We start from the raw sequence: 26,483 nt of genomic DNA, 5'->3' as shown, positions 1-26,483 counted from the left end.
CCACTTTCCAAATGTGGGTCCTCTCACAGCTGGCCTTGAATTTTAAGGAAAAGAAGCAGTGTTAACCCTCTCAGAGCTTAACATGTTGAAGAATAAATAATTAGCAGTTGTTGACTAGAGTTTAACCTTATAGTTCGTATTATCCCATAATTTTTTATCTTTAACATTTCTAGTTAAAGGTATTGGTTTTTCTCTTTTATTTTTTTTTAAGCTTTTATTTATTTATTTGATGAACAGAGATCACAAGTAGGCAGAGAGAGACTGAGAAGTGGGCTGTCTGATGCGGGACTCGATCCCAGGACCCTGGGATCATGACCTGAGCTGAAGGCAGAGGGTTTAACCCACCGAGCCACCCAGGCGCCCAGTTTTTCTCTTTTAAATGTGTGTTTTCTTAGATGATATAACAGACACTGAGGAGAAGTAATAGTGTAAATAATATTTTATTGATAATAGAGCAATAATCAAGTCAGGGCACTGCTTGAGAAATAATCTAGAGTGTGGTTCCAGAAAGATTATTCTATCTTTTATTTCTAGTACTCATTCCATTTGATTCAGTCCCTCAACTTTCACAGTCAGATTTTCCAATCATCAAGGTAAAGGCTTCACCAGATCTTTGGGTTTTTGCAATATGGGAAGTGTTTAAAATTTATGTAGCATCTATATAAATATCTTAAACTACCAGGCATATCAGAACACAAATGGCAACATTCTGAGGGGAAATGAGACGGGATCTCTAAATGTGTCCTTCTTGGGAAAGTACTTGGTCTTCACACTACGTGTTTAACTACAACCTGGGGCAGACAGTTTGGCAACGGTTTTCTGTGGAGGGGCCACATGTATTTTAGGCTTTGTGGGCCACAGACAGTCTCTGGCATGTAATCATCTTTGTTTTTTCCTATAACCTTAAAAAAAGCAGCAAAAAGCCATTTATAACTCAAAAACCATATAAGAGTGAGTAAGGCCACAGGCAGGATTTGGCCTTGTGCCTAATTTTCCAATGCTTGACAGATGATGAATGGGCAATGGCTACTCATCTGTTTTAGACTCACCCAGCTACAACCACAGGTCTTGTCTTCTCTATAAACCTTTTGCCTTAACAGTGTTCTTTCCCTGCCATCTATGTAAGAGGGACTGGCTTGGTCTGCTTCCCAAGTCAGAGGGGCTGACCTTAACATAATGAGATGAAGAGAATAGTATGTTTCAGATGGGTACACATGGCAGAGATAGAGACCAGAGTGACTGATTCCTTGTTTCCCTTTTCCAGATGGCCCTTGTCATCGCCTGTATGGTAGCTGTGATTGTGTACCGCCTGTCAGTGTTTGCTACATTTGCTAGCTTTATGGAAAGTGAAGCATCCTTTAAGCATGTCAAAAGTTTCCTCACTCCCCAGATAGCCACGTCACTCAGTGGATCCTGCTTGAACTTTATCGTCATCTTGATCTTGAATTTCATTTATGAAAAGATATCTGTATGGATTACAAAAATGGGTAAGTTGGCCAGGTCATCTGTGTGGCACTGAAAAAATATTCTACCAGTGCTATACATCAGTTTTGGACCATCCCTTGGGGAGTTCATTTTTTTTAAATTAACATATAAGGTATTAGTTGTTTCAAGGGTACAGGACTGTGATTCATCAGTCTTACACAATTTACAGTACTCACCATAGCATATACTCTCCCCCATGTCCATAACCCAGCCACCCTATCCCTCCCCCTGACCCCCCAGCAACCCTCAGTTTGTTTCCTGAGATTAAGAGTCTCTTATGGTTTATCTCCCTCCCCAGTTCCATTTTGTTTCATTTTTTTCCCTCCCTGCCCACCGCGACCCCCTGCCCTGCCTCTCCAATTCCTCATATCAGAGATACTATATGATAATTGTCTTTCTCTGATTGACTTATTTTGCTTAGCATAATACCCTCTAGTTCCATTCACATCATTGCAAATGGCAAGACTTCAGGTTTTTGATGGCTGCATAATATTCCATTATATATATATATATATATAGATAGATAGATAGATAGATAGATATATCTATATATATATCACATCTTTGTTATCCATTCATCTGTTGATGGACATCTGGGCTTTTTCCATAGGTTGGCTATCGTGGACATTGCTGCTATAAACATTGGGTGCACGTGCCCCTTCAAATCACTACATTTGTATCTTTGGGATAAGTACCCAGTCATGCAATTGCTGAGTCATAGAGTAGCTCAATTTTCAACTCTTTGAGGAACCTCCATGCTTTTTCCAAAGTGGCTGCACCAGCTTGCATTCCCACCAATAGTGTAGGAGGGTTCCCCTTGCTCCTCATACTCACCAACACCTGCCGTTTTTAAAGGCAGTTTTTAAAGGCACCTCCTAAGGCAGTTTTGTTCTATAGGTAGACACATAGGCTGGTAATCAGAATTCCCTAACAGCCACATTTAGACCCATTATGGTGGAAGCAAGAAAAAGAACTAAAAAGAAGAATTAGGACTCAGTAGAACTTTCAGAGTATTCTTGTCTCAATCCTCCCTTGATCAGGCTAGTTGAATTTTAAGTAAAAGCCTCACTTTTCTCAAGACACAGATAATTTTTATTTCATGTATATGGTGTTTGGAAGGGATTTGCTTTTGAAAACCATTGTGGGAAAAACAAAACAATCAGCTCCTCCTGAATATATCTAAAATGTAATACTTTTTTTTTCAGTTGTCGTGGGTCTTAGACCCTGGATTATTTTCCTTCATTAATGAACTGATTAATTAATTTTGAGAGAGAGAGAGAGAGAGAGAGGAGCGTGCATGCGTGCTGTGGTAGGGGTGGGCAAAATGAGAGGGAGAGAGAGAATCGTAAGCAGGCTCTATGCCCAGGGTGAACCCTACATGGAGCTTGAGATCATGACCCTGATATGACCTGAGCCAAAGTCAAGTCAGACACATCCGACTGAGCCACCCAGGTGCCCCTCTTTTCCTTTTAAATTATTAAAAGTTCTCCTATAGCCATGAGGGACAGTAAAGGAGTCATAGTCAAAGTGGGAGATTTAGTCAGGGAGAGGGGTGTGGAGCACAGTTGCTTCTTGCCTTGCCTCTGGCAAGTTGGAAATGAGATCAAGACCCCAGTCCCAGGCGTCAGCTTCTCCTCTGAGTGCGCAAGGTTCCTCCTCCAAGTCCGTATACCATCACTGCACCCAACGGTACCAGGAAGAGCACATTACTCATTCAGCACCAGAGTTTGCTCTAGGAAGCAACTTTCATTAAAGGCTATCTTCAGATTTGTAGTTCTCGCTCAGCTTTACTGCTTTTTTTGTTAATAAAAGAAAAAAATCTAGCATATAGCACTTAAAAACAAAGCATCTAAAAAATCAGAGATTTCAGTGAGAAAAATCACTTAAATACACATTAGAGATTTTGAAAGAATGCAGATAATTTCTCTAAAAAGGAGGAATTCTCTGCGTCTTTAGAATAATATTGTTACCATTTCAGTATCATTGAAACTGTTACCACTTTGGCTAGATCAGCTCATGCTGCTGGGAGATCATCAGCTCAGAAAAACATGATCCCTGACTCTTTCACACCTCCTGATGCTTATCTGTGATGTGAAGGGAATCTAACATTTTTTTGTCTTTGGAATTCACTAAATGTTAGATCATGATCCTGCATTTTAAATAAAGGAGAGAGAAAGTGTATTATTACTGCCACCAATTGTATGACATTCTTTTCAAAATTGATATAAGCATTAATTCATGAGAGGAAAACACAATTTAGTTTGGAAATCATCCTCTGTCCTTGCAGATGCCCTTTACTTTATTTAAACCTGATTGACAACAGACAGAGAGAGATCTATTATGTTTACAGGATATCATACAGTGTACCAGGGTAAGCATAAGCCTCTCCAGTCTGATATGGGTTTGAATTCCATATTCTGTGTGACTCCAGGTAAAGTATTTTATCCATCTAAGTATAGTAATAACTGCTTCTTAGGCTTCTCCAGTGATTGGATTAATACAAAGCCTCTTAACAGAAAGCTGAGCACAAATTGTTACTTAATATTGGTCTGTTAGGACAAGAATGGCTCCTATTTCAACAGGCTCTCAGAATAATATGACTAATAATGTGACTTGTCCCAGGCAATACAGAATTGAGGGAGAAACAGGAAAGTGCATAATTTAACCTTGGTGTTTTATTACTTAACAGAAATTCCTCGAACTTATCAGGAATATGAGAGCAGTCTTACCTTGAAAATGTTCCTGTTTCAGTTTGTGAATTTTTACTCGTCCTGCTTCTACGTAGCTTTCTTTAAAGGGAAGTTCGTGGGCTATCCCGGAAAATACACATATTTGTTTCATGCGTGGAGAAGTGAAGAGGTAAGAGTTGTCTTGAGAGGCTTGTGGCTTCAGGAACTCAGTATTAACTAAATACTTGTTGTGTGCCCAGCAGTAACTCAGATTTTTATCAGGATCCCAGAGAAGTGTAAGCCACCAACTCTCTCCATAGAGAGTATTGGTCTTACCATCCTATCATCTGGTAGACGTCCCAGTTCCTTTTGGGCAAGGAGTTATTTTGTGCCTATTATTTAGGAATAAAATATGAGCTATGGAATGGAATAAGTGAGTTCTCTATTCTAGAAGGCTTCCTGCCAAGGATGAGCGATAGCGTTCCAGAAGTACAGCAGGAAGGCTCCACCATGGGTCATAGAGCTAGACCACATCAATGGTTTCCATACCTGCCTTGCATCCAAATCACATGGAGAAAATAACAACCCCTACCCCTAACCCCCAACAGAAAGATTCAGGATGTTCTAAGAATGAGACCCAGCAATCCAAATGTGTTGCAGCTGTCTTGTAACTGGTTAGTTATCCTGTTTGAAACTATTGAGCTTAATATCTGTATCCCTTTAATATCCGTTCCCGTCAAAATCTTCAGATTGTAATCTTGGGTCTAAGATTTCTTTTGTTGGCAAAAATCCATCTTTCATTGCTCCCTTTTCTTTTTTTCCTTGCTTCTGACTAGTGTGACCCTGGAGGCTGTCTAATAGAATTGACAGCCCAATTGACCATCATAATGACTGGAAAACAGATCTTTGGAAATGTCAAAGAAGCCATTTATCCGTATGTACAACTTACAAGTTTTTCTTGAGTCAGGTAACCCTGAGAGATTTCCTCTGGAAGAAGATGGAATTCTGTGATTATCATGGTATCATTGTTAGCAAATGGTTGAGTCAACAACAAAAACTCACTTTTAATCAACAGTCAGGAATGCATTGAGGTAATATAGGCTGTTAAACAAGGATTTTTATTGCTTGAGTGAAATTGAGGAAAAGGTATTATTCCCTTCTCCTATGGAGGTTCCATTGGGAAATCTAAATGTTTTATCCTCTGTACATTATTCTATATGTTGCCTATTACTTCTCTAGATTACTGAAAGTTAAACTCTAAAAATATCCATGTGTTGTGTACCTTAGGCACAAAAATTGGTCATGAATTAAGTTTTGGTATATGAAAGTATTGTTTTCTATTCCAAAAGCATGACAATAATAGACACGTTATGAAAAGAGAAAACCAAAATGACAGTTGATCTCAAATAAAAGTTGAAAATTTCCATGAATAAAAAGAGAATCATAAGCCTATCATCTTGCAGGGCTCCTATTTAGGAAGTGACAGCATCAAGGTTTAGCACCTACAATGTCAGGTGGACTTAAGTGCTCTACTTAAGACCAGGGCTTGGCCCATGTAACTGTACTTGAAGTTAGGGATTGGGTTTATTCTCACCTCTTCGTGAAAGACGTTTGAGACCTCCTCTGCTTCCACCTCTCCCCACAGTTCATTAGTTCTCCTGGGGTTCTATTTCATGTACTGACAGAGGAAGAACATGATGTAACTCTACAAAAAGTATTTGATAAACCACATCCAATTACCATAGAGAAATAACTCTAAGCTATTATCTTAAGTCCTAACTCTAGATTGAGAATCTGGAGGGCAGAATGGGGATAACTCCTAAACCAAACACAAGAGGGAGGGTAAATATTCACAGAGGAAAAGAAACACTCAGGGAGATAAAAGAAAAAAGAAGCAAGTAGAATTAAGCCTACAAACCAAAGTTCCAAAACTGCTGAGGAGATTTCATGCTACAGAGGCTGCTAGCAAAATCAGTTTTTAGAAAGTGAACTTAACTCTAGCTAGAAGATTCTGACAAAGCCTAAAAACATAAAAGGAGGTAATACCGTTATTTAAAAGGGTCAGAAAATAATTTAATTAAAAACATATAAATGAAACAAGAACAAATTAACATGAAAAAGAACCAATTCTACATAAATGAAACATGTTACTTTAAATAAAGAGTGCAGTAGATGACATTGATTGCAGATTAGACACAACTGAAGAATGAATTAATGAATTGGAAAATAGTACTGAGAAATTTCCACATTGTATAATAAAACAGAGTGACAATGAGATTTAAAAAATTGAAGTAATAGGAAGCTATATTACATAAAAAGGTTTCCATATTAACTTACTAGTTGTTCCAGAAAAAGAGAACTGAGTAAATGTTGGAGGAAAAAATGCTCTCACCAATTCTTTCTTACCAATTCTTTGAATTAGTAAATGCTGAAAATTTTCCAGAAATGAAGAAAAATGTGAGTTTCAGAAATGAAAAAGAACTTGGAGTATGAAGTAAGATAAATAAAATTAAATTCATACCCAGATACACTATAATGTAAGAACATGAGAGCTAAAAATATCTTAAAATCTTTCAGGAGAAAAAAAGAATATCATCTACACTATCCACAGATATCTTACTCCTTGCATTAGATACAGAAGACAGTAGAATATTTTCAAGATGCTGAGTAAAATTAGTATACACCTAGATTTCTAGAAGCAGTTTAACTAGTGTAAAAAGTACAGGTGAAATAAAGACAACTTTTAGACATTAAAAACAAGAGTTTACATTCATAGACCATCACTGAATGGTGTAGTTGAGCAAGAAAAGATTACAAAATGAAAGTTTGGGATGCAAGAAACATTGATCAGTACAAAGGTAGTTAGCACCAAAAAAAGAAAAAAAAAAGAAATACTTTGATATGAATCTAAAAAGTATATGGGATTAGTATACAGAAAACTACAGATCCTGACGGGGAAAAAAAGTTTTAATCTGTATGAATGGAGAGAAACGCCTTCACGGATTGAAAGACTCAAATTAGTAAAGATGCCGGTTATCCCCCAAGTTGAAATATAAATTTGTTATTCTAATCAAAATATCAGCAGAATTTCTTTCTGTACATGTAGCATATTCTAGAATTTATATAGAAGATGAAGAAATAAAATAGGAAAACAATTCTCATAAAAAATAAAGTTGAAAAAATTATACTACTAGATTTGAAGGCTTCCTATAAAACTGTATTAATCAAGATGTTGGGATTGGTGAAAGAACACATAGTTGTATTAATGGAACAGAGTAGGTATTGCAGAAATAGATCTACATAAATATGACCATTTTATATTTGACAAAGGTGCAAAGGCAGTTTATTGAAGAAAGAACAGTCTTTCAACAATGCATGCTAGAACAATTGGACCTCCATTTGCAAAATAGAAAAACTTATAAATCTTATGCCTCATTTAAAAATTAACTGAAAATGATCATAGATGATCAAACCATATTTAGGAAAACAAGGAAGTACTTATTTTAAAATTCAAGATAATGGTTACCATGTGGGAACTGAGGAGTTAGTAAATGGAAGTGCTCCTGGGGTTCCTAGGAGATTTTTCTTGTTTAAACTGGGTGGTCCCCTTTTCTTTGTTTTTCCAGTTCTAGCTATGCCCATCTTTTTGATACTGTCTGAAAAATGTGAGGGGTTCTGTGCCCTTTCTTTTTCAGTTTGGATATAAGCAGCATGTAAGTGTTCTCTGCAGAACCTCTGGTATACATGGATAAAAGAATATACTTTTAATACAGTAGAATTTACCAATCTTTTCTTTTATGGGTTAACATTTTTCAAGTCTTATTTAATAAATCCTTCCCTACCCCAAGATCAAAAAGATATTTTCATATACTTCTAAATTTTTAACATTTTAACATTATTGTCTTTACCTTTTAAAGTTTGAATATAGACAGAAAAGATTTTTGTGTTTGATCTGAAGTTCAAATTTAATTTCTTTCTCATGTGCACATATATATGTAATTGTTGTGTTTACCATTTATTGAGAAGTTCCTCCTCCCCTCTCTCCATGATCTACCATATTACCTTATGCCATATAGCAAGTGCAAGGCTAGTACTAGGTTTCCATTCTGTTCCAGGATTTGTCTGTCCTTGTACCAATACTATACTCTCTTAATTAATACAGCTTTATAGTAAGTCTTGATCTCTGGTGGGTCAAGTCTTACTAACTTATTCTTCATCTATAGAAATATATTGGCTATCTTTTATCTTTTGTCTTTCTGTACAGATTTTAGAAACAGCTTGCCAGACCTCATATGGAAAAATATTTGATGTTTTTATTGAAATTACATTTCAGTTTTTTCAATAAAACAACTGGCATTTTAATAATACCAAGTCTTTTTATTTCATGAATGTTTATTTTGGACTTCAGTGACTGTAAAGAGATTTAAACTTAGGCATATAGGTCTTACAGATCTTTTGTCAAAACCATCTAAAAGTACTTTCAATTTTAGTTGCTTTTGTAAGTGGTATCTTTTAAAAAATTATGTTTTGTACTTGTGTTTTATGGGTATATAGGAATAAAATACGTAGATAAACTCCATTTTTTAAAATAATTCTTATCGAACTTCGTTTGGGTTTTTTAAGCAGGCATTTCATTCTCATTACTATTCATAATCTGAATCAGAGATTTCTTCTCCTCATTTCCAATTCTTTTGCCTTTTTCTTTTTCATCTTGCTGTGCTAAGATCTCCTATAGAGTCTTTTTTTTTTTTTTTTTTTTGGTTTTTGCAGAAATTTTTTTTATTAAATTGACCATGAGTTCATAACATTTGCTTGGTATAGGGCTACTTTATTCAAATAAGATGACTTTTTAAATTTTAATTTATGTAGTTAACATACAGTGTTGTATTCAATTCAGATGTACAATATAGTCATTCCATAATTCCTTATATTACTCAGTGCTCATCAAGATAAGTGTACTCTTAATTCCCTTCACCTATTTCACCTTTTCCTTCACCCACCTCCTCTCTGGTAACCATTTGTTTGTTCTCTGCAGGTAAGAGTCTGGTTTATTTGTCCCTCTCTTTTTTTTCCCCTTTGTTTGTTTTATTTCTTAAATTCCTTATATGAGTGATATCCTATGGTACTTGTCTTTCTCACACTTGTTTTGCTTAGCATTATGCTCTCTAGATCCATTGTTGTAAATGGCAAGGTTTCATTCTTTTTTATGGCCGAATAATATTCCATGGTGTGTGTGTGTGTATGCACACATATCACATCATTTTTTTAAAAATATTTATTTATTTATTTTAGACAGAAAGAGAAAATAAGTTGTGGGGAGGGAAGTAAAGAGGGGGAGAGAATCTCAAGCAGGCTTCTTATGAGTGTGGATCCAATGAGGGTCTCAATCCCACAACCTGAAATCATGACCTGAGCCAAAATCAAGATTCAGACACTCAACCAACTGAGCCACGTAGGTGCCCTACCACATCTTCTTCATCCATTCATTTATCTATCAGGGGACACTTTGGTTGCTTCCATAATTTGGCTATTGTAAATAATGCTGCAATAAACATAGGGGTGCTTATATCCCTTTGAATTAGTGTTTTTGTATTCTTTGGGAAAATACCTGGTAGTGCAATTACTGTATCATAGGGTAGTTCCATTTTTACTTTTTGAGGAACCTCCATACTGTCTTCCACGATGGTTGAACCAGTTTGTATTCCCACCAACAGTGTAAGAGGATTCCTTTTTCTCCACATCCTTGCCAACACTTATTGTTTCTTATGTTTTTGATGTTAACCATTCTGATGGATACAAGGTGATATCTCATTGTGGTTTTGATTTGTATTTCCCTGATGATGAGAGGTGTTGAGCATCTTTTTATGTGTCTGTTGGCCATCTATATGTCTTCTTTGGAGAAATGGCTTTTCATGTTGACATTTTTAAATTGGAATATTTGTTTTTTGGGTGGTGAGTTGTATCGGTGCTTTATATATTTTGGATATTAATCATTTATTGGATATGTCATTTGTGAGTATTTTCTACTTATTAGGTTGTCTTTTAGTTTGTTGGTTGTTTCCTTTGCTGTGTCTAATAGATTCTTGAAAAAGATGTCTTACATTGTTCTTGATTCTAAAGGTAATGCTTTTAGGTTTTCCCTGTTCAGAATATTTGCCCCAGGATTTTGGCAGATGTTTTTTATCAGATGAGGTAATTTCCTTCTTTTTCTGCTTTTCTGTCATCAATAGGTTTTACTAGGTGCTTGAAATATATCAAATGCATTTTTCTCATTAGTCAACATAATTTTATATTTTTCTGCTTAAATCTGTTAATGTCATTTATTATATTGATTGCTTTTCTAATAAAAAAGCCTTTCTGTTCCTAAAGTATTCCAACATTACCATGATACATTATTTTTCAAATTCTATGGAATTTAGTTAGGTAATATTTTGCTTAGGGTTATTGCATTTATTTTCATGTGTTTGATGGGCCTCTGTGTTTCCTTTGTTATATATTTTCTCTTGTAACCAATTTCTCCCTTCCTTGAGCATACTTCTGAGTATCATGACAACTTAAAGGTTAGTAAATTAAATGGAAAAAAAAGTGGTCCTATGGTGACCCTCTCTTCCACATAATCTTTAACAGAACTGTCTCTGAGTAAAGTATTTCCATGGGGAGAGTCAGGGTAGTCTTATTTTCTTAACACACCAATAAAGAACTTTGACCTCAAACACTAGATTCTTAATTTGACTTTAGCTGTAGTTATACTCTCTTTGCTCTGTGATCTTAAGTTACTTAACCTCTCTCACCACCAATTTCTAGATCTAACACCCTGGTTTTCTGACCACTTTCTTTTAAATTCTAATCATGTATTTACTTTTATCACTTCCAACAGTATGGTTCTGAATTGGTGGAGACGTCGAAAAGCTCGGACCAACTCTGAAAAGCTGTACAGTCGATGGGAGCAGGATCATGACCTTGAAACTTTCGGATCTCTTGGGCTCTTTTATGAGTACTTAGAAACAGGTAAGTTTTAACCACTGTCTTGAAACATAGTCAGGCTGAGTAAAGTAAGTTTTGGGGGTTTTTGTTTGTTTGTTTGTTTGTTTGTTTGTTTTAGCTCTTAATGTTTCTTCCTGCCTTGTAGCTAGTAGGTGTCCAATAAACCATTGGAATGTAGATAAAAGGACAGGTGGATGGTTGTATTCCTTACTAGGTAGAATGCAGAATGAAGCTGAGTTTCAAACACCCATGTTAGAGATATATTTCCTGTCAACTGAATGTTAAGATTGTTAAACCAAATAAAGGAAGAATCACTTTTTTTTAACTCCTCTCTCAGATTAGCTTGCATAGTTCCCTGTTTGCCTCACTTACAGCCCAGAGAGAGAATAACTTGGTAGACATTTCCAGAGTCTGACATACATTTAGAGCAAGTCCTTTATTTCAGGCTGAAAAGAAGAAGGCTAAAAACAGTTGTGTAGGGGGAGTTCACATTGAACACAAGAAATGCATAAAAAATGCTACGGATTGAACAGAGAAGAGACTTTGAGGTGAAATTTTAGGAGGGATGATGAGGAGACTGCTCGTAAAGTCTATGTAAATGTTTCCTCTGAAGTTACTTCTCTGCTTCTGTGATGAAATTAAGGAGGACAGTTTGCTTTACTTAAGACTCTTAAGGCCCATGAAAGCATGGTGAAATGAAAAAGTGACCTGAAATTGCTACTGGTTTCTCCACTGTGATACATACACAAGATACCTGAAATGAAATAGGTAAATTTAGGACAAACTGAGAGCAGCCTGTTTCATATAACCAGTTGTAAAATTGGGTAGTCCTTGCTTTATGGGGTGATAAGGCTCTAATTTTTAATTAATTGTGTATCAAATGCATTTGTGCATAAATGCATTAGGGATTATCACTGAAATTAAAAAATGAAATAAAAGTTTCATAAGAAAATTAACTACCATTTACTGAGGTGCAGCTGAGTTAGTTTATTGTGGATGTCTTGTATACATCATAGCATCTTGAAACATTCCACAGAGAACTCATCATTCACTGCATTTTGTTTTAGAGGATACTAAAATTAGGATGGGTCAATTTATGCTATGGGCCAAAAAGATTTTAAGTAAAATGTGGGATTTGAACACAGAAAATTCAAGTTGTTTCTACATAATGCTTCCTCTGAAGAGGTGTTCAGCTGGGTTGGAAAGTGGCAAGACTAATTCCTTTGAGAAACTTTTGTGAGAAGAGTTGAAATCCAGAAACACTTGAGATTCATCTGAAAATAGAGGACTAGTAGAAGCACCTTCCTCTCTCCCTTCAGTGGAAAGCCATTCCTGTATCTCTTATTATATGGTTTCCACTTATGGGGGAAGCCCAGACTGCCAGTTGAATGTATGCTTGTACCTCAGTCATTGTTGGAAATAAAAAAAAAAAAAAATGGGAAGAGAAGTTAACTTACATAGGTGTTAAGTCTTAATGAGGAAAGAAAATACAATTTATTTAGAAAAATGTCAAGATAGTATAGAGGACCAGGACCTAAACAAATACATAAATACATCTTTCCAGAAAATTGTGTTATATTTCCTTGGCCCACATATAATTTATATGTGTTTGTAATGCTTTAGATGATTCATTTTCTGTTTCATTCTCAAGCATCTTCCTTTGCACTGTCTTGTCATCTGTTAGCACCTTCAAACCTTAAACAGTGTAGTCTGTGCACTGTTGTAGTTGAGTATGTTTGTATAATCAACACACGCTGGCTCTTGGAAACACACAAATGAATCAGACATTCTCACTGATCTCATAGATTCCTCGAGATGGAAGAACTTGATTGCCCCACTAATGTGTCACTACCAGTGTAAAGACTAGACCAGCATAGACCTAAACATAGCCCCTAATAAAAGGGTGGGTTTTAAGAAGAATAAAAAGAATCTCTTCTCTAACAAGAAGAGATGCTTTCTTCAGACAAGCAGATGTCAAAAGAAAACAGCAAGGACAGAACTGAGCTATATATGCCCAGTTTCTCCTCTCTGTGCTAGCCAGTAACTAAGTCACTATGCTTCCAGTGGGGAGGAGGAAGTGGGCCAATGGAAAGAGGCCTGGAGTGTTTTGCTGGTGTATATCTCTCCAAAAGGAGGACGTTGCGGAATTTGGGCAGAGTTTTTCCCCTTTTCTCCTTCACGATAATGAGTTCACTAATTTTTCTTTTTTTCCTACAGTTACCCAGTTTGGATTTGTTACATTATTTGTGGCCTCTTTTCCTCTGGCTCCTCTTCTTGCTCTCTTGAATAATATTATAGAGATCCGAGTGGATGCCTGGAAACTTACAACTCAGTATAGGAGACCCGTGGCTGCTAAAGCTCACAGCATAGGTGTTTGGCAAGACATTCTTTATGGAATGGCTGTCCTTTCTGTGGCAACTAATGTAAGTGGCCCATTTTGCTTGGGCGGCTTTGTATTTCATTTTGTTTTCTTGGCAATGGGAAGATGTGCATGATGCTTAACTCAATCTTTAGCTATGTTGATTTCATCATGGTGACAGTCCATAAGATACATCATCCCTATGCTTTTTTTTTTTTTTAAGAGAGAGAGAGAGAGCATATGTGTAAATAGAGGTCAGGGGAGGAGCAGAGGGAGAGGGAAAGAGAATCTTAAGCAGGTTCCATACCTAGCACAGAGCCTGACACCTGGCTCGATCTCACAACCCAGAGACCATGACCTGAGTCAAAATTAAGAGTCAGATTCTAAACTGACTGAGTCACCCAGGCACCCCTCATTTTTATGCACTAAACAACAAAGAGAAATTTATGACATGCAAACTCTTAGAAATACAAGGAAAATTGTAAAACCACTGTCCTTGAAATACCATGGTACAGTTTTATAACACATGACAAAGTAGATAGAAAATATGTAATGGTACATAAAAGATTTGAATAACACAGTTAAAGCTTGATTGTACATGATGTTGTATACTACAAATAGAGAATATACAACATTTACATGTTATGTTTATAGAGCACTTATTAAAAAATGATTATAAAACTAAATTCCCCCAAAGCAGAAATTTTTACATATATATTTACATATAAAAATGGTATAAAAATTGAAGTTGATAATGAAGATAATTTAAAAAACTCTAACCACCTAACATTCACACTTCTAAGTAAGCTTTATTATATAAAGAGGAAGCAAAATTGAAATTATAAAGAGCACTTAACTAAGATGAAAACCAATAGGAATTAACTAAAACCACAGTTACAGAAAAATTCATAGCAATAAATGCTTTTATTATTAAAATAAGAAGACTTGAAAGCATGAGCTGAGCATTAGTTCAGAAACGTAAGGAAAAATGTAAAACTAATCAACAGAAAGTAGTAAGAAAAAATTAATACAGATACAATCAGAAATAACAAAAATGGAAAACAAATAAAAAGCAGTATAATTACTAAGTGAATTAAGAGTTGGTTCATTGAAAAGACATATAAAGTAAATAGAACTCTGAAAATCTCCATCAAGAAAAAGAGTTATACAGGTGAGAAAATTGTGAGACTGATATATGTTCCTTTATTCCAATAAATTTTAAAATCTATTTTTGAAATTCTCACCTTTTTAAGAAAATAAAGACTGCCAAAGTTTATTCAGTAAGTGGTAGAAAACCTGATTGGACCAGTAGCTATCAAAGTATTAAAAGTTTTTTAAAAAGCTACCACTAAGGGGCGCCTGGGTGGCTCTGGTGATTAAGCCTCTGCCTTCTTTTCAGGTCATGATCCCAGGGTCCTGGAATCCAGCCCCATGGGCACTGGGCTTCCTGCTCAGCAGGAAGTGTGCTTCTCCCTCTACCCCCTGCTTATGCTCTCTCTCTCGCTCTCTTGCTCTCTCGCTCTCTCTCTCTCAAACAAATAAATAAAATCGTTAACAAAACTAAACAAAAGAACCTACCAGTAAAAATGTAGAGGGCAGAGCCAGATGGTTTTAAATGGACTTACCTGGTAAAAAGAAACATGATATTTATACCATTCCAGAGCTTGGGGAAGGATGGAAAAATACCATTCCTGTAGAATCAAATATTGAAATTAATTGCACTGAACTGTGGGACATTAACCATCGCATGGTCTTCTCTCTCCATCCCCTCCCCACCAACCACCAACCACCTACCAGTGCGAGGGCATGAACACACACGCACGGATGTGTGCACACTCATGGTCCCAGCTTATGGAGTTGGTTTGGGCAAATGAATTTGGCTAAGGATGGTGTAAATGTGCTGTGAAACAGATGTAAGAAATAACAAGGCATGGTGGAAAGAGCATGATTTTTGGAGCCAGATACATTTAGGTTCAGTTTTCATCATGGCCGCTCTCTAGCTTGGAAGTCTTGGAATACTAATCACAAACTTGAAAAGGACTATTTCATGTTGCAGGCCAAAGACTCCTATGTTAACGTAACTCGTAATAGCATTTTAATTGCCTGCATCCATATGGAACCGAGAAATATGCAAATCAGACATTTCTTAAAAACTAGATTGTTAGCTCAAGATTTTCCTCTTGCTTTGTCTTTTAGGCTTTTATTGTGGCATTTACATCGGACATCATTCCCCGTTTAGTTTACTACTATGCCTACTCAACGGATGACACTGAACCCATGAGAGGATATGTTAATGACAGTCTGTCAACATTCCTTATAGCTGATTTTCCAAACCACACTGCACCTTCGGAAAAACGAGACTTCGTCACTTGCAGGTTTCTTCTTAATTTCTTAGCTTTTAATTTTGCTTTTTAAAATGTGTTTTTTAAGTTCTCCATTTCCCCCATGGCTTGAGATACAAAGGATTTACTTAGGGCAATAAATATCCTGGGTAAAGTGCATCGATTTTAGACTTTACTATTTGGAAAAGTAGAAAGGCCAAAAGTAAAAGGATATTATGGATAAAAATAGTATCAATTTTGAATTGTTTCTTATTTTCTAAATTTATTGGAGAGATATCTCACCAATGAATGCCCCTTGGCACCACGATATAATAATATCTATTAGATCATACAGCATGATCATAGTGTATCTGCATTTAACCTATTTGAATTTACACCATGATCATATATCTGCATTAAACCTACTTGAATATAACTATATGTTCTTAAAAAGAGATAGAGTGAGAAAAGGAGAAATAATATGATAAATTCACCATCTGTCCCATGTAAAAGTTTTCCTCCAGGCAGAGAGCATGAAATTAGGTTTGTGAACCTGTTTCCATACTCAGCATCTCCTGTGCTATGAGGGTCTTTTTAATCTAATTTAAAGATTATATATGATAAATATATATGACATAAAGATTATATATATAGTACATAAAGATTATACATATAATATATATCTAGTACATCAAGACCACTTAACTTAAACCTTAAGCGAGCTACTTCTTCTGGGAAACAGCAAGAGACAGCAAAATGTTGGTAGACATACAGGTAGCCAAACCATTGTTCGATTTTAGATCTGCATATAGAGGAATCATAGTATGGTGTTTATGAGCATGGGCATGTGTCCATTTTCTTGATTTCATCACTTCCTAGGTGGACTTTGAAGAACATCAATGTCTAGTAACTTTGCAGAAAACAGTGGGCATACAAAGTCGAGCACTAAGAAAAATCCAGAAGAATAGTAAGAAAAATAAAAACAATGCAGTGTCAGATAAGCCAAAAGAAAGTAGAGTTTAAAAAATAAAAATAAGAACAGTCAACAATATCAAGTCCTGTTCTCGAAATATCAAAAAAGGATTAGCATGTTTAGTCAGTTTAATGACAGGAGACAACGCGTTTCAGTGGAGTGGTGGACAGAACTAAGTGTGTTAAGGAGTAGGAAGAGAGCGAATGGAGACAGAATCATTTTGCTGACTCTTTTGTGAAATTTGACTTTGAAGGGCAGGATAGAAGTTTCACCTGTGTCTCCTGCTACACCAAACTATATATAAATAACATGTGGCCATGATTTTATCTGTGCAAAAATGAAATGTATCATAATGGCAGTTACCTTCCTATGACTTGACTTTTGTAGTAAATTAAAAGTGTCTCTTAAGAGAAATGGTAAGAATTTGCGCTAGGTCTCTATGTGAAGCGATAGCTAATTTTTTGCATTTACTTCTGTTTTTCAGGTACAGAGATTACAGGTATCCTCCTGATCATGATCAGAAATATTTTCATAATATGCAGTACTGGCACGTCCTCGCTGCCAAGATGACCTTCATCATTGTTATGGAAGTAAGTCTCCCTTAACTTACATTCCACTTAATCTGTCCTCTCCCTCCAGATTTCTAATGGTATCTGCTCGGCAGAAAATTAGTATTATCTCAGGAAATTGTTTTGAAGGAGGTATTCGTTGTCCTGAAAAGCAACATAGGGATATTTTCAGTACAATGTGTTGTTGCCTATTATTCACCTACTATTGTTGAAAATATCCAGGTGACATAATGAAAAGAAAACATAGGGCCTCTTCCCTCGAGGTCAGGAAAAGGACAAAGAATGCACTGATTTTACTGAACAGCTATTACATACTGGTTCCAGACATTGTAATGATAACCTTGTAGGTTAGACTTTATTGTTCACTCCTGAAAAATGAATCTGAGACTCAGCAGAATTGGCAGTGGGTTTAAAGATAATCAGCTAATGTTGGAGCTGGGCTTCCATGCCAGTTACATATCCCTCCCAGGCCTCTGCTCTGTCCACTATATTATGTTTCCCCCTTTGTGGAATATCAACTCTTATTGTAGATATAGGGCATGCATTAAAAGAGAACAAATACAGAGGGGGGATTTGGGTAAGTTTCATGGTGACGTTCTATATCAAAAGACGTGAGGGCCAATGAAGGAAAGAGAAATAAAGGGAAGGCACTTTTTCACTCTGCCGTGAAGTTCAGTAGTAGTCAAGTCTATTGCAAACACATACAAATTCTATGTGATGAAAAAGAGAGCAGTCTTATGTATATCCTTCCCTATGTTTTTCTTCTCTCTTTCTCTCTCTTGTTCTTTGTGACCTTATCACTCTTTTGTTCTCATATTTTCCATCGTAAGTTTAGATCACCTTTCACCCTGGTCAGTTGCACCTGGGATTTTTTTATTTTTGTCTATTATTCTTATTAATGTTTTTAATTATGCCAGGCTCTGACTCACCATCTGTGATGATATGCCCATCTGACTCACTGGGACTTTCACCTTCTCTTCACCTTCTCTTGTACTGAAAATGATTTTCTGTGGTCTGTGTTTCTCCCATTCTTGGTTTACTAGCTTATTTTGATGAAGTGCATTTTTCAGCAATTTTCTGAGGAAAATTATGAGTGGTCAATTGTTGAGAACTTTTGAGAATATTGAATATTTCTTTTTCTTTCCTCACAGATGACTAAATGGCATAGAATTCGAGATTAAAAGTCATTTTCCCTGAAAAATTTTCAACTAACTTTATTTAGGTATTCCTGACATTTTTTTTTATAAACATATAATATATTTTTATCCCCAGCGGTACAGGTCTGTGAATCGCCAGGTTTACACACTTCACAGCACTCACCATAGCACATACCCCTCCCCAATGTCCATAACCCCACCCCCCCCAACCCCCCTCCCCCCATCAACCCTCAGTTTGTTTTGTGAGATTAAGAGTCACTTATGGTTTGTCTCCCTCCCAATCCCATCTTGTTTCATTTACTCTTCTTATTCCTGACATTTTTGAAGACAGTGCTCTTTTTTCTGTCTGCTTCAATGTTGTTAAAAAATGCGATACAATTCCAATTCCCCAGACTTTGTTTATGATCTTTTTATAAATCAGTAAGCTTTAAGGATTCTCTCACTAGTCCTTCTTTTATGAAAAATCACAAGTTCTTATTATTGGATAATATTCATTTTTCTGGACACTTGCTGAGCCTTGTGAATCTGAAAAGGTACTTACCCTTCAAGTTGAGAAAATTCGCTTGTACATATTATTTTTTGAATTATTTCCTTCTTTTCTCTGTTCTGTCTTCCTAGAAGTTCTATTACTCAGGTGTTATACTTCCTGTTTTGAAATTGTAATTATTTTCTGTCCTTTAGATGAACTCATATTTTTATCTTTTTGTTTTGCAGTTGTTTTGCTTCTTCATTATCTCTGTTTCCTCTTAGTTTCTATTTGTCTGTTTCAGTCTTTTTCTTTTGCATTAGATATTTTCTTTTACATACCTGCTGATTCTTGGCAATCTGCTTCTACTTAAGAGCAAATAAGTGAAAGCTAATTATAACCTTTGTGTGCCTACAGGAGTAATGTCACTTGGCAGGTTTCACTGTAGAGTGATGAGGTAGTGAGGGGACCTTTTCATCTGAAACCTACAAAATTTGGTATCTGCCATTGTAATTTCACAGACTACTTACTTTCCCCAGAGAAAAGTCTTCCAAACTCCTTTCTGTTGTGCTCTTTTACGGCTGCCTGTGTTCTGAGACCTGAGTGAGACAAAGATGACTAAGGATCTTAGGATTCACTGAATTTCACTTACTTGCCCTATTTTCAGTATGGCGCCACTCCTCCATCCTCCACTGTCTCTGGTGCTCCTGAGTTCATGGCTTTCTGTTTTGATTTCTGCACAAATTACTCAGTTGCTGCCAGGGTGAGGTTGGAGGGAAGTAGTACCTGGATGGCAATGGGAGAGAGGTCCTGAAAATTCCAGCTTTTCCTTATACCAGATGTTGGCTAATCCTCTGGTTAGCTGCCCACAGGTATGCTTTCACAGTCCTTAGGACCATTTTTCCTGAACTCTATTGAAGATCTAAACAAAGTTGGCTTTTGACTTGTTGGGTTTTACCACCATCATATCATCAATTGCAAGCTGAAGTGCCAGCTTTCTTTACTCTCTTGAATCTGTTATCGCTGTTCCCTCCTTTTTTTTTTTTTTGTCTTTGTGAGTTACACCATTTTTTAAAATTCCCTTCCAAGTATCTTATTAGGTTTTCAGGAGTGAGTACAGTTAAACAGTATATTCAATAACCATGATCACCTGGAATTTCTGTAATTATGCATTTTAATAAGCATTTATTTGTTCAATGTTTGTCTTTCTGTCTTTCTGGGAAAGTTCCAGGACAGGAACCTTATCTTTTTGCTGTTCCTGATACCTTCTGTATTGAGCAAAGTTTATTGAATGAATGAAGTGATTTGTAAGAACTTCCTGCTGAACATTTGACAGTTCTAACAGTGTCCTTGATTTTCTCTTATGTTTCTTCCAGCATGTTGTGTTTTTAGTTAAATTTTTGTTGGCCTGGATGATCCCTGATGTTCCAAAAGTTGTTCTGGACAGAATCAAGCGAGAAAAGTTAATGACTGTCAAGATTCTTCATGACTTTGAGCTTCACAAATTAAAAGAGAACTTGAAAATTAGTTCTAATGAACTTGCCAAACAAGTCTTGATTGAGGAAAACAAAGCACAACTGGCTAACTCAGCAGTCTAATCACCATAACGAGCAAGCAGTTGGTTGCCTCTCTGGTGTCACAACTTTCCCTGGGTTTTGGGTAGAGGCCAGAAGGCATGTGTCAATTTCACCCCACGTCCTCTTCCTTCTTCTTTTTTAATTCAGAGTTTTTGTACACTTTTACAGAGGCCTACTTTATGAGGTTGGAAGAATACCACTTGTCTGCTTTATTGGCTGAACTCTTCCCAGATATTGTTTTGTAGAGTTCTAGAAATGATTGTTAAAAGTGCATGTTGAATCAGAATATTGGAAAATCATGGAATGTTGCAGTTTAGAATTAAACACTGGACTTGGGCTGTCCCATCACGTTCCAGTGCATCTGCACATTTTCATGGTCTTCTGTTGGGTTGTTTTATAACTCCTTCCCATCAAGAAAAATGTTGGTACAAAAGGAAAGGAATTGAAGTGGCCTCCTGAGCCATGTATCTCCTGCCATTGCAGACTATGTGAATGAAAAAACAAAATCAGACGACTTAAGAAAACTCACATATTAAAAATGTTGGGTGGATACCATGGCGGGGGTTTGTTTCTGAAATCATCCTGAGTAAGTTAAGTTAAACTTCCATCAGAATCCCAGATTCCCCTTCCAGGTCAATGCAGAATTGATTTTTCAAGAGACTGAACATTTGGGTTTCAACGAAAGACTAACAACTCTGGTCTTTAAAGATAACATTTTGGTAATAGTAGTTTCAAGGCTGGATTGTCTTATCTGGAAAACAGCCTTAACAAGTTGTTAGGTTGCTTCAGCTCTTCAAGTAAATGAAAGATATTATAGAGAAGTAAATGTGTCTTCTTAGTAGCTAACAAATGCAAGACAATGAATATTGATTAATTTATTGATCTTAATCTGAAAAAAATTTTATTTTTAAAAAAATCATTTTTCTTCTATAATGCGTATTTTGCATCATGAAGCCTGTTTGAACATTAGCTCTTTGTATAAGTTAGGTACAAGTTGTTTATGAAACTTGATCTGTTTGAAGCAATCTTGAATCTTTTAATAAGTTTACCCTGTTTTCTATTGATGCATCACTTCATACAATACTCAGTGCCTTGTCCCTCTACCTTTGACACACAGGAAGTGGTTGTGCTGTTCATGTGATGTGATGTAACATCTCAAATATTAGCTTGTTGTACAGAAATTGTCAGTTTAACATCAGTCACAGAGTTGAACACCAAAAGTAGATCAACCAAGTAAGAAAGGGGTGATGGCTTTGATTGCTAAGTGGAAAAAAAAATTAATTGCATTATTTCTCTTATACTTAGGCCTATGGCACATATACACCAGTTCCTTTTTCTCTTATGAAAAATACTTCATATACATTTTTAACACTACAAAGTGAGGGATACAGTTCAGATATAGTACTTGCATCTCTAGCTTTCAATTACACTTCAGTTCCAAAAGAATAGTGTTTTTTTTTAATTCCATACAAAAGAAGAAACTTTATCACAAGATATTTTTAAAGTAGTTTTATTATTTGATACTAATTCATTTTTGTAGAATTGCCAATATTAATTATAATGCAGGTAGTATTAACTAATGATAGATATTAAACATGTAGAAATGAGGATTATGAATTTTATAAAACCATGAGACAGTTACCCCAATATTGGCAGTAATAACTTGTCATCCATTGGGTAGATTTTATTGAAAAAAAACATTTTTGTGTAATTTAAAATGATCTCATTATTGAAGAATGATTTCATAGGAGGAGGAGGCCTAGTTCTTGCTTGAGGACACGAGTGTTACTATGAAATAAGCCACAGATGCAGTATCTTTGGCTTGTCATATCGAACTCTGTGTTACTACCATGTTGTCCCTTTGCACAGCTCATACATATTACTTTCTTCCTAGGTGCTAATAAAAATAAGGAAGAGTGTGGAAATCGGTTTCTTGGATATAAGTTTTAGTTTCTATGGCTTAACAGTATTTATAGACCTAGAGTGTTAAGATAAATAAAGACAAATTTAACTCACAAAGTTATCAGTACACTGCAATCTTAAAAACAAACCAACTCGCGTGTTGGGTTTCTAGAATGTATGGAGAAACTGGCAAGAGAGGAAATAAGTTTTAAGACAAGTAAATAGTTCCTATGATTGGTAGATATTTCCTTTTAAAATGTTATTAATAAATACTTTGTATTCGTGTTTCAATTTTCTACCAAGAACCTTTTCCTTGTTTCACAGATTTTAAAATGAAATAAAAGTATCCCTCACTTTCCTAAAAGCTTGCTGACCAAAATCTAATGTCAAATCAATTCAGGTAGATTTGGCCCATCTAATTAAACTCATGTTATTCTGGGAGGGCTGAACTAAGAGCACCTGACCACCAAGTGTAAGTGGATATTTATCAGCACGGCTGATGTGTTATCATCATCGGATCAAACCCATACTTACTTTTTTCAGAAATGTTCCAGGAAACATTGGAGATTTTATTTGAAATAATTTAAAGTGCAAAACAAAAAAAAATTATGTAACTCTTTCAAATGTCATTTCTAATCCTTGCCTTCATCAGTTTTTCTTTGCACACAAGAAGCAGAATCCTTTCCAAACATTTATTCTAGAGGACTCCATCAAGAAGGGAGTATCTTAATTAGATGGAATGCTGTCCTAGTTTTGCTACATTTCATGACTCCTCTTGGCTTTAACGTTCTTCTCTTAACGAAGCCATTAAGTCAGTTTTCCAGGAGAAGATGGAAAGAAGATGATAAAGAGGAGGAGGGACAGAGGATGAACAGGGTAAAAGAGTTCTCTCCATATAAAGCCGTGCATGCTTCCATGGGGGGAGGCATTGGTGAGGCCGCATGGCGCGCCGTGGGTGGTAAGGGGGATGTCTCTCCTAAGCCATCTTAGTGAGGGTGAGAGAAAAGCCAAAGAAGTTTCATGTTGAAAACTGTTACCTGTCAAAAGTAAACTTTGATTCCAAAGTGATTTTGTACTGTCAGGTGCTATGCAGAGCCGTGAATCTCTGTTGATCAACTCCAGTCCAGGGTGAGGAGCTCATGCTGCTTCTTCAAAAGGGGAATCTATTGTTTTGAAAGAACCCCTCCATAACAGTTGTTTTTAATTAGCAATAGTTATTAAGTTATCAAAGAATGTTAATAGGGAAGAGACTGTTTCCAGAAGTACCATTGGCTAGGCTTGGAAGTCTGCTACCAGGATTCACTATAACTATTATCTTATTCCTTTTCTAGACAAATTTTTACTCTTCTGCTTTATGTGTGATAATTCAAGTATGTCAATTATTCCAGCATTGTGCAGAAATCCGTGAGAATATTAAAAAGAATAGCATGGTTCAATGTATATGAGATACCTTCTCCCATTCCCCCACTCCAAAACATTTGACTAGGAATGTCTTTCCTATGAGTGATTTTGTGCCATGGTCCTAACCAAGAAAATAAGTGCTTCTTTTTCTTTTCTTTCTTCCATTTTTCCCCTCCCCCGAAGGGATGTGAATGGGGTTATGCAGGGAAAGTTGCTCTTTAGTAACGGGTATATAAACCTCAAGAGATTCAGACTCATGCAGTGAATAAAGTAATACTTTGACATGAATTCAACTTATTCTTCCAGTAAACATTGATATAATTTGAATGCTCTGAATTTGAGTGCTCTCGAAGGTTTTTAGACCTCTTTTTTTAGAAATATTAAATGCAATTAATATTAAATATTAACAATTAATATTAAATATTGCTTTTAACATGTTTAATTCACCAGATTACGTGTTTGTCACATGTAGAGATGCCAATTCCTCAAAGTAAGAGGCTGCGGGGTCCAGAAAATTTGGAGAAAGCGGTACTTCTCATAGTTTTGCCTCTATTTTTGTCTACTTTGGAAAATTGATAAAGGTGAATAGAAAGTCCTATATTCTGAATAAAGGTCTGAAAAATCCACAACCACATGCATTGGAATTATCTGGGATAGTTGTGAGAAATTCATATCCCTTGGTCCTAATCCAGATCTCTAGGAACAAAATCTTTGGGAGAGGAGCTTTAAAAAAAAATCTCCCAAGTTACATTTTGGTGGGTATAAGACTCAGTTTCCTAAGAATGCCAAATTTCCTAGTCTTACTAAAGCACTTTTTCATAATAACTCTCAAACTTGTCATTCCAACTCATCAAGGAAATATGTCAGGGCTGGTAAACTCAGGATTTCAAAGTTCATAGAACTGTTCTAATTCTGCAGTGTGCAGAAGTTATACAAATTTTATACCTTAAGAGCCCTAGACTTGTAGTTTCTACTTAATTAAAAAAGAGAGAGAGGATAAAATAAAACACATTTGCTTTTACCAATGTATTCAAGAAAAGAGAAGTGCGCACTGGCCAGAAATCAAGGTGAATTCATTCTCTGTATGAAAGACACATTTTAGGTTGAAAGAGTACACAGATTTTCAGAATTTAATCAGGACAGCAAAATGATGAATATTGTAGAATAAAGAATTTGTTATAGAAAAATAGGCCTTTTGAAACTGTGGAAGAAAGTGGGAAACAATGGTGCGGAAGTGGGATTTAGAGAGTCCGAAAAAAAACACTGTTGACCTCTCCTGGAAGGCTGCCATCGGTGAACAAATGCGAGCAGGTACGGATATTCAAGAGCTGAAGTGAGACTGGGAAGGAGGGCGAGTGAAGGAGTCTTGCTTTTGGCGAAGATAAGTGTGGAAGGTCATTGCTTCTGTACAGCTACTTTTGTGGTTTGCAGCCCAGCTTCCCTGCTGGTCAGCAAGGTCTGGACATGCAGTGGAGAAGAGTGAGACCAGATTCCTGTCATCAGTCACTGCAAAGCTCTCTAGAGGCAAAGAGCAGCGGCTTCCCTTCTGTCCGCCTTTTTTGCCAATCTCACCAGACACCAGATAAGGGAGTGGGAATTACAGCTCCAGCTTAACCAAAACTACCATATAAACAAAACTGCCAAATTAATGAAACTATTGATCATTTGAATGATGTGGTTAAAAAACAGAGCCAATCTGCCTTCATAAAATGTTGTATTCAATAACTAAGAATAGGACTTTCTAAGAACACTGTCAGTACAAAATCTGACCAAATGCAAGGCCATAAAAAAACAAAAACAAAAACAAAACCAGAAAATTTTGAAGAACTAAAATCAATCCGAAGGTAATTTTCTCTGTCTACAATAAAATGAAATGAGAAAACAATAATAATAACTAGAAAATTATGTGACAGATTTTGAAATAACGTATGAATCCAAAAAAATCAATCAAAATAGAAACTAGAAGGGCACCTGGGTGGCTCAGTTGTTAAGCGTCTGCCTTCAGCTGGGGTCATGATCCCAGAGTCCTGGGATCCAGCTCCAGCCCCGCGTTGGGCTCCCTGCTCAGCCGAAAGCCTGCTTTTCTCTCTCCCACTCCCCCTGCTTGTGTTCCCTCTCTGGCTGTGTCTCTCTCTGTCAAATAAATAATAAAATCTTTAAAAAAATAGAAAATAGAAGATAATTCTAATTACATGGAACCAAAAGTACTGAGCAGCTCAAATTGTGTGAGTGTACTCAATACTGGTGGGTTGCTTTCAGGGAAAGTGTATAGACTTCAGTAAGGCTCTTCAAACAGAACAAAGGAAAAAATAGGTTAAGCATCAAAAGAAGTTAGAGAACAGCAATGTAAACAGGAAAAGGAAGGAGAAGTGAATTAAGAGGAGAAATTAATGAAAGCCTTACAGAAAACATTATTTTTAATGGGAATATGTTAGACCCACCCTTTTATAATTAGCAACAAGAAATTACACTTCCGGTAGTAATAGCCTGGGTTTTGTTCAGATCACGGAAACTCTGAGAACAACTAGAAAAGCTGGGTAAAATGTTTTAAAAAGTTGAAAATATCAGAAAACTACATAGCCAAGGAGGACTTGCAGCCTTTTAGAGTCAGTATCCAGGA

The 26,483-nt window shown here is 36.2% G+C and overlaps 1 protein-coding gene across 1 annotated transcript in view; it reads left to right on the top strand.

Moving 5' to 3' along the window:
• The window catches only part of LOC111150017 (anoctamin 5), a 98,831-nt gene extending 78,250 nt beyond the window's left edge, over positions 1-20,581 (top strand). Inside the window, exons 16-23 of the mRNA XM_022507331.1 lie at positions 1,265-1,487; positions 4,175-4,344; positions 4,991-5,088; positions 11,032-11,162; positions 13,356-13,561; positions 15,694-15,872; positions 17,276-17,381; positions 20,360-20,581. Coding sequence (XP_022363039.1) covers positions 1,265-1,487; positions 4,175-4,344; positions 4,991-5,088; positions 11,032-11,162; positions 13,356-13,561; positions 15,694-15,872; positions 17,276-17,381; positions 20,360-20,581 — 1,335 coding nt within the window. The remainder of the gene's footprint in view (positions 1-1,264; positions 1,488-4,174; positions 4,345-4,990; positions 5,089-11,031; positions 11,163-13,355; positions 13,562-15,693; positions 15,873-17,275; positions 17,382-20,359) is intronic.
• Positions 20,582-26,483: the final 5,902 nt, after the last annotated feature.

Source organism: Enhydra lutris, unplaced genomic scaffold (assembly GCF_002288905.1).
Source record: "Enhydra lutris kenyoni isolate GAN:26980312 unplaced genomic scaffold, ASM228890v2 scaffoldscaffold22, whole genome shotgun sequence".
Classification (NCBI taxonomy): domain Eukaryota; kingdom Metazoa; phylum Chordata; class Mammalia; order Carnivora; family Mustelidae; genus Enhydra; species Enhydra lutris.
Note: the sequence above shows the minus strand (reverse complement) of the source record. Positions and strands in the feature narration are given on the sequence as shown.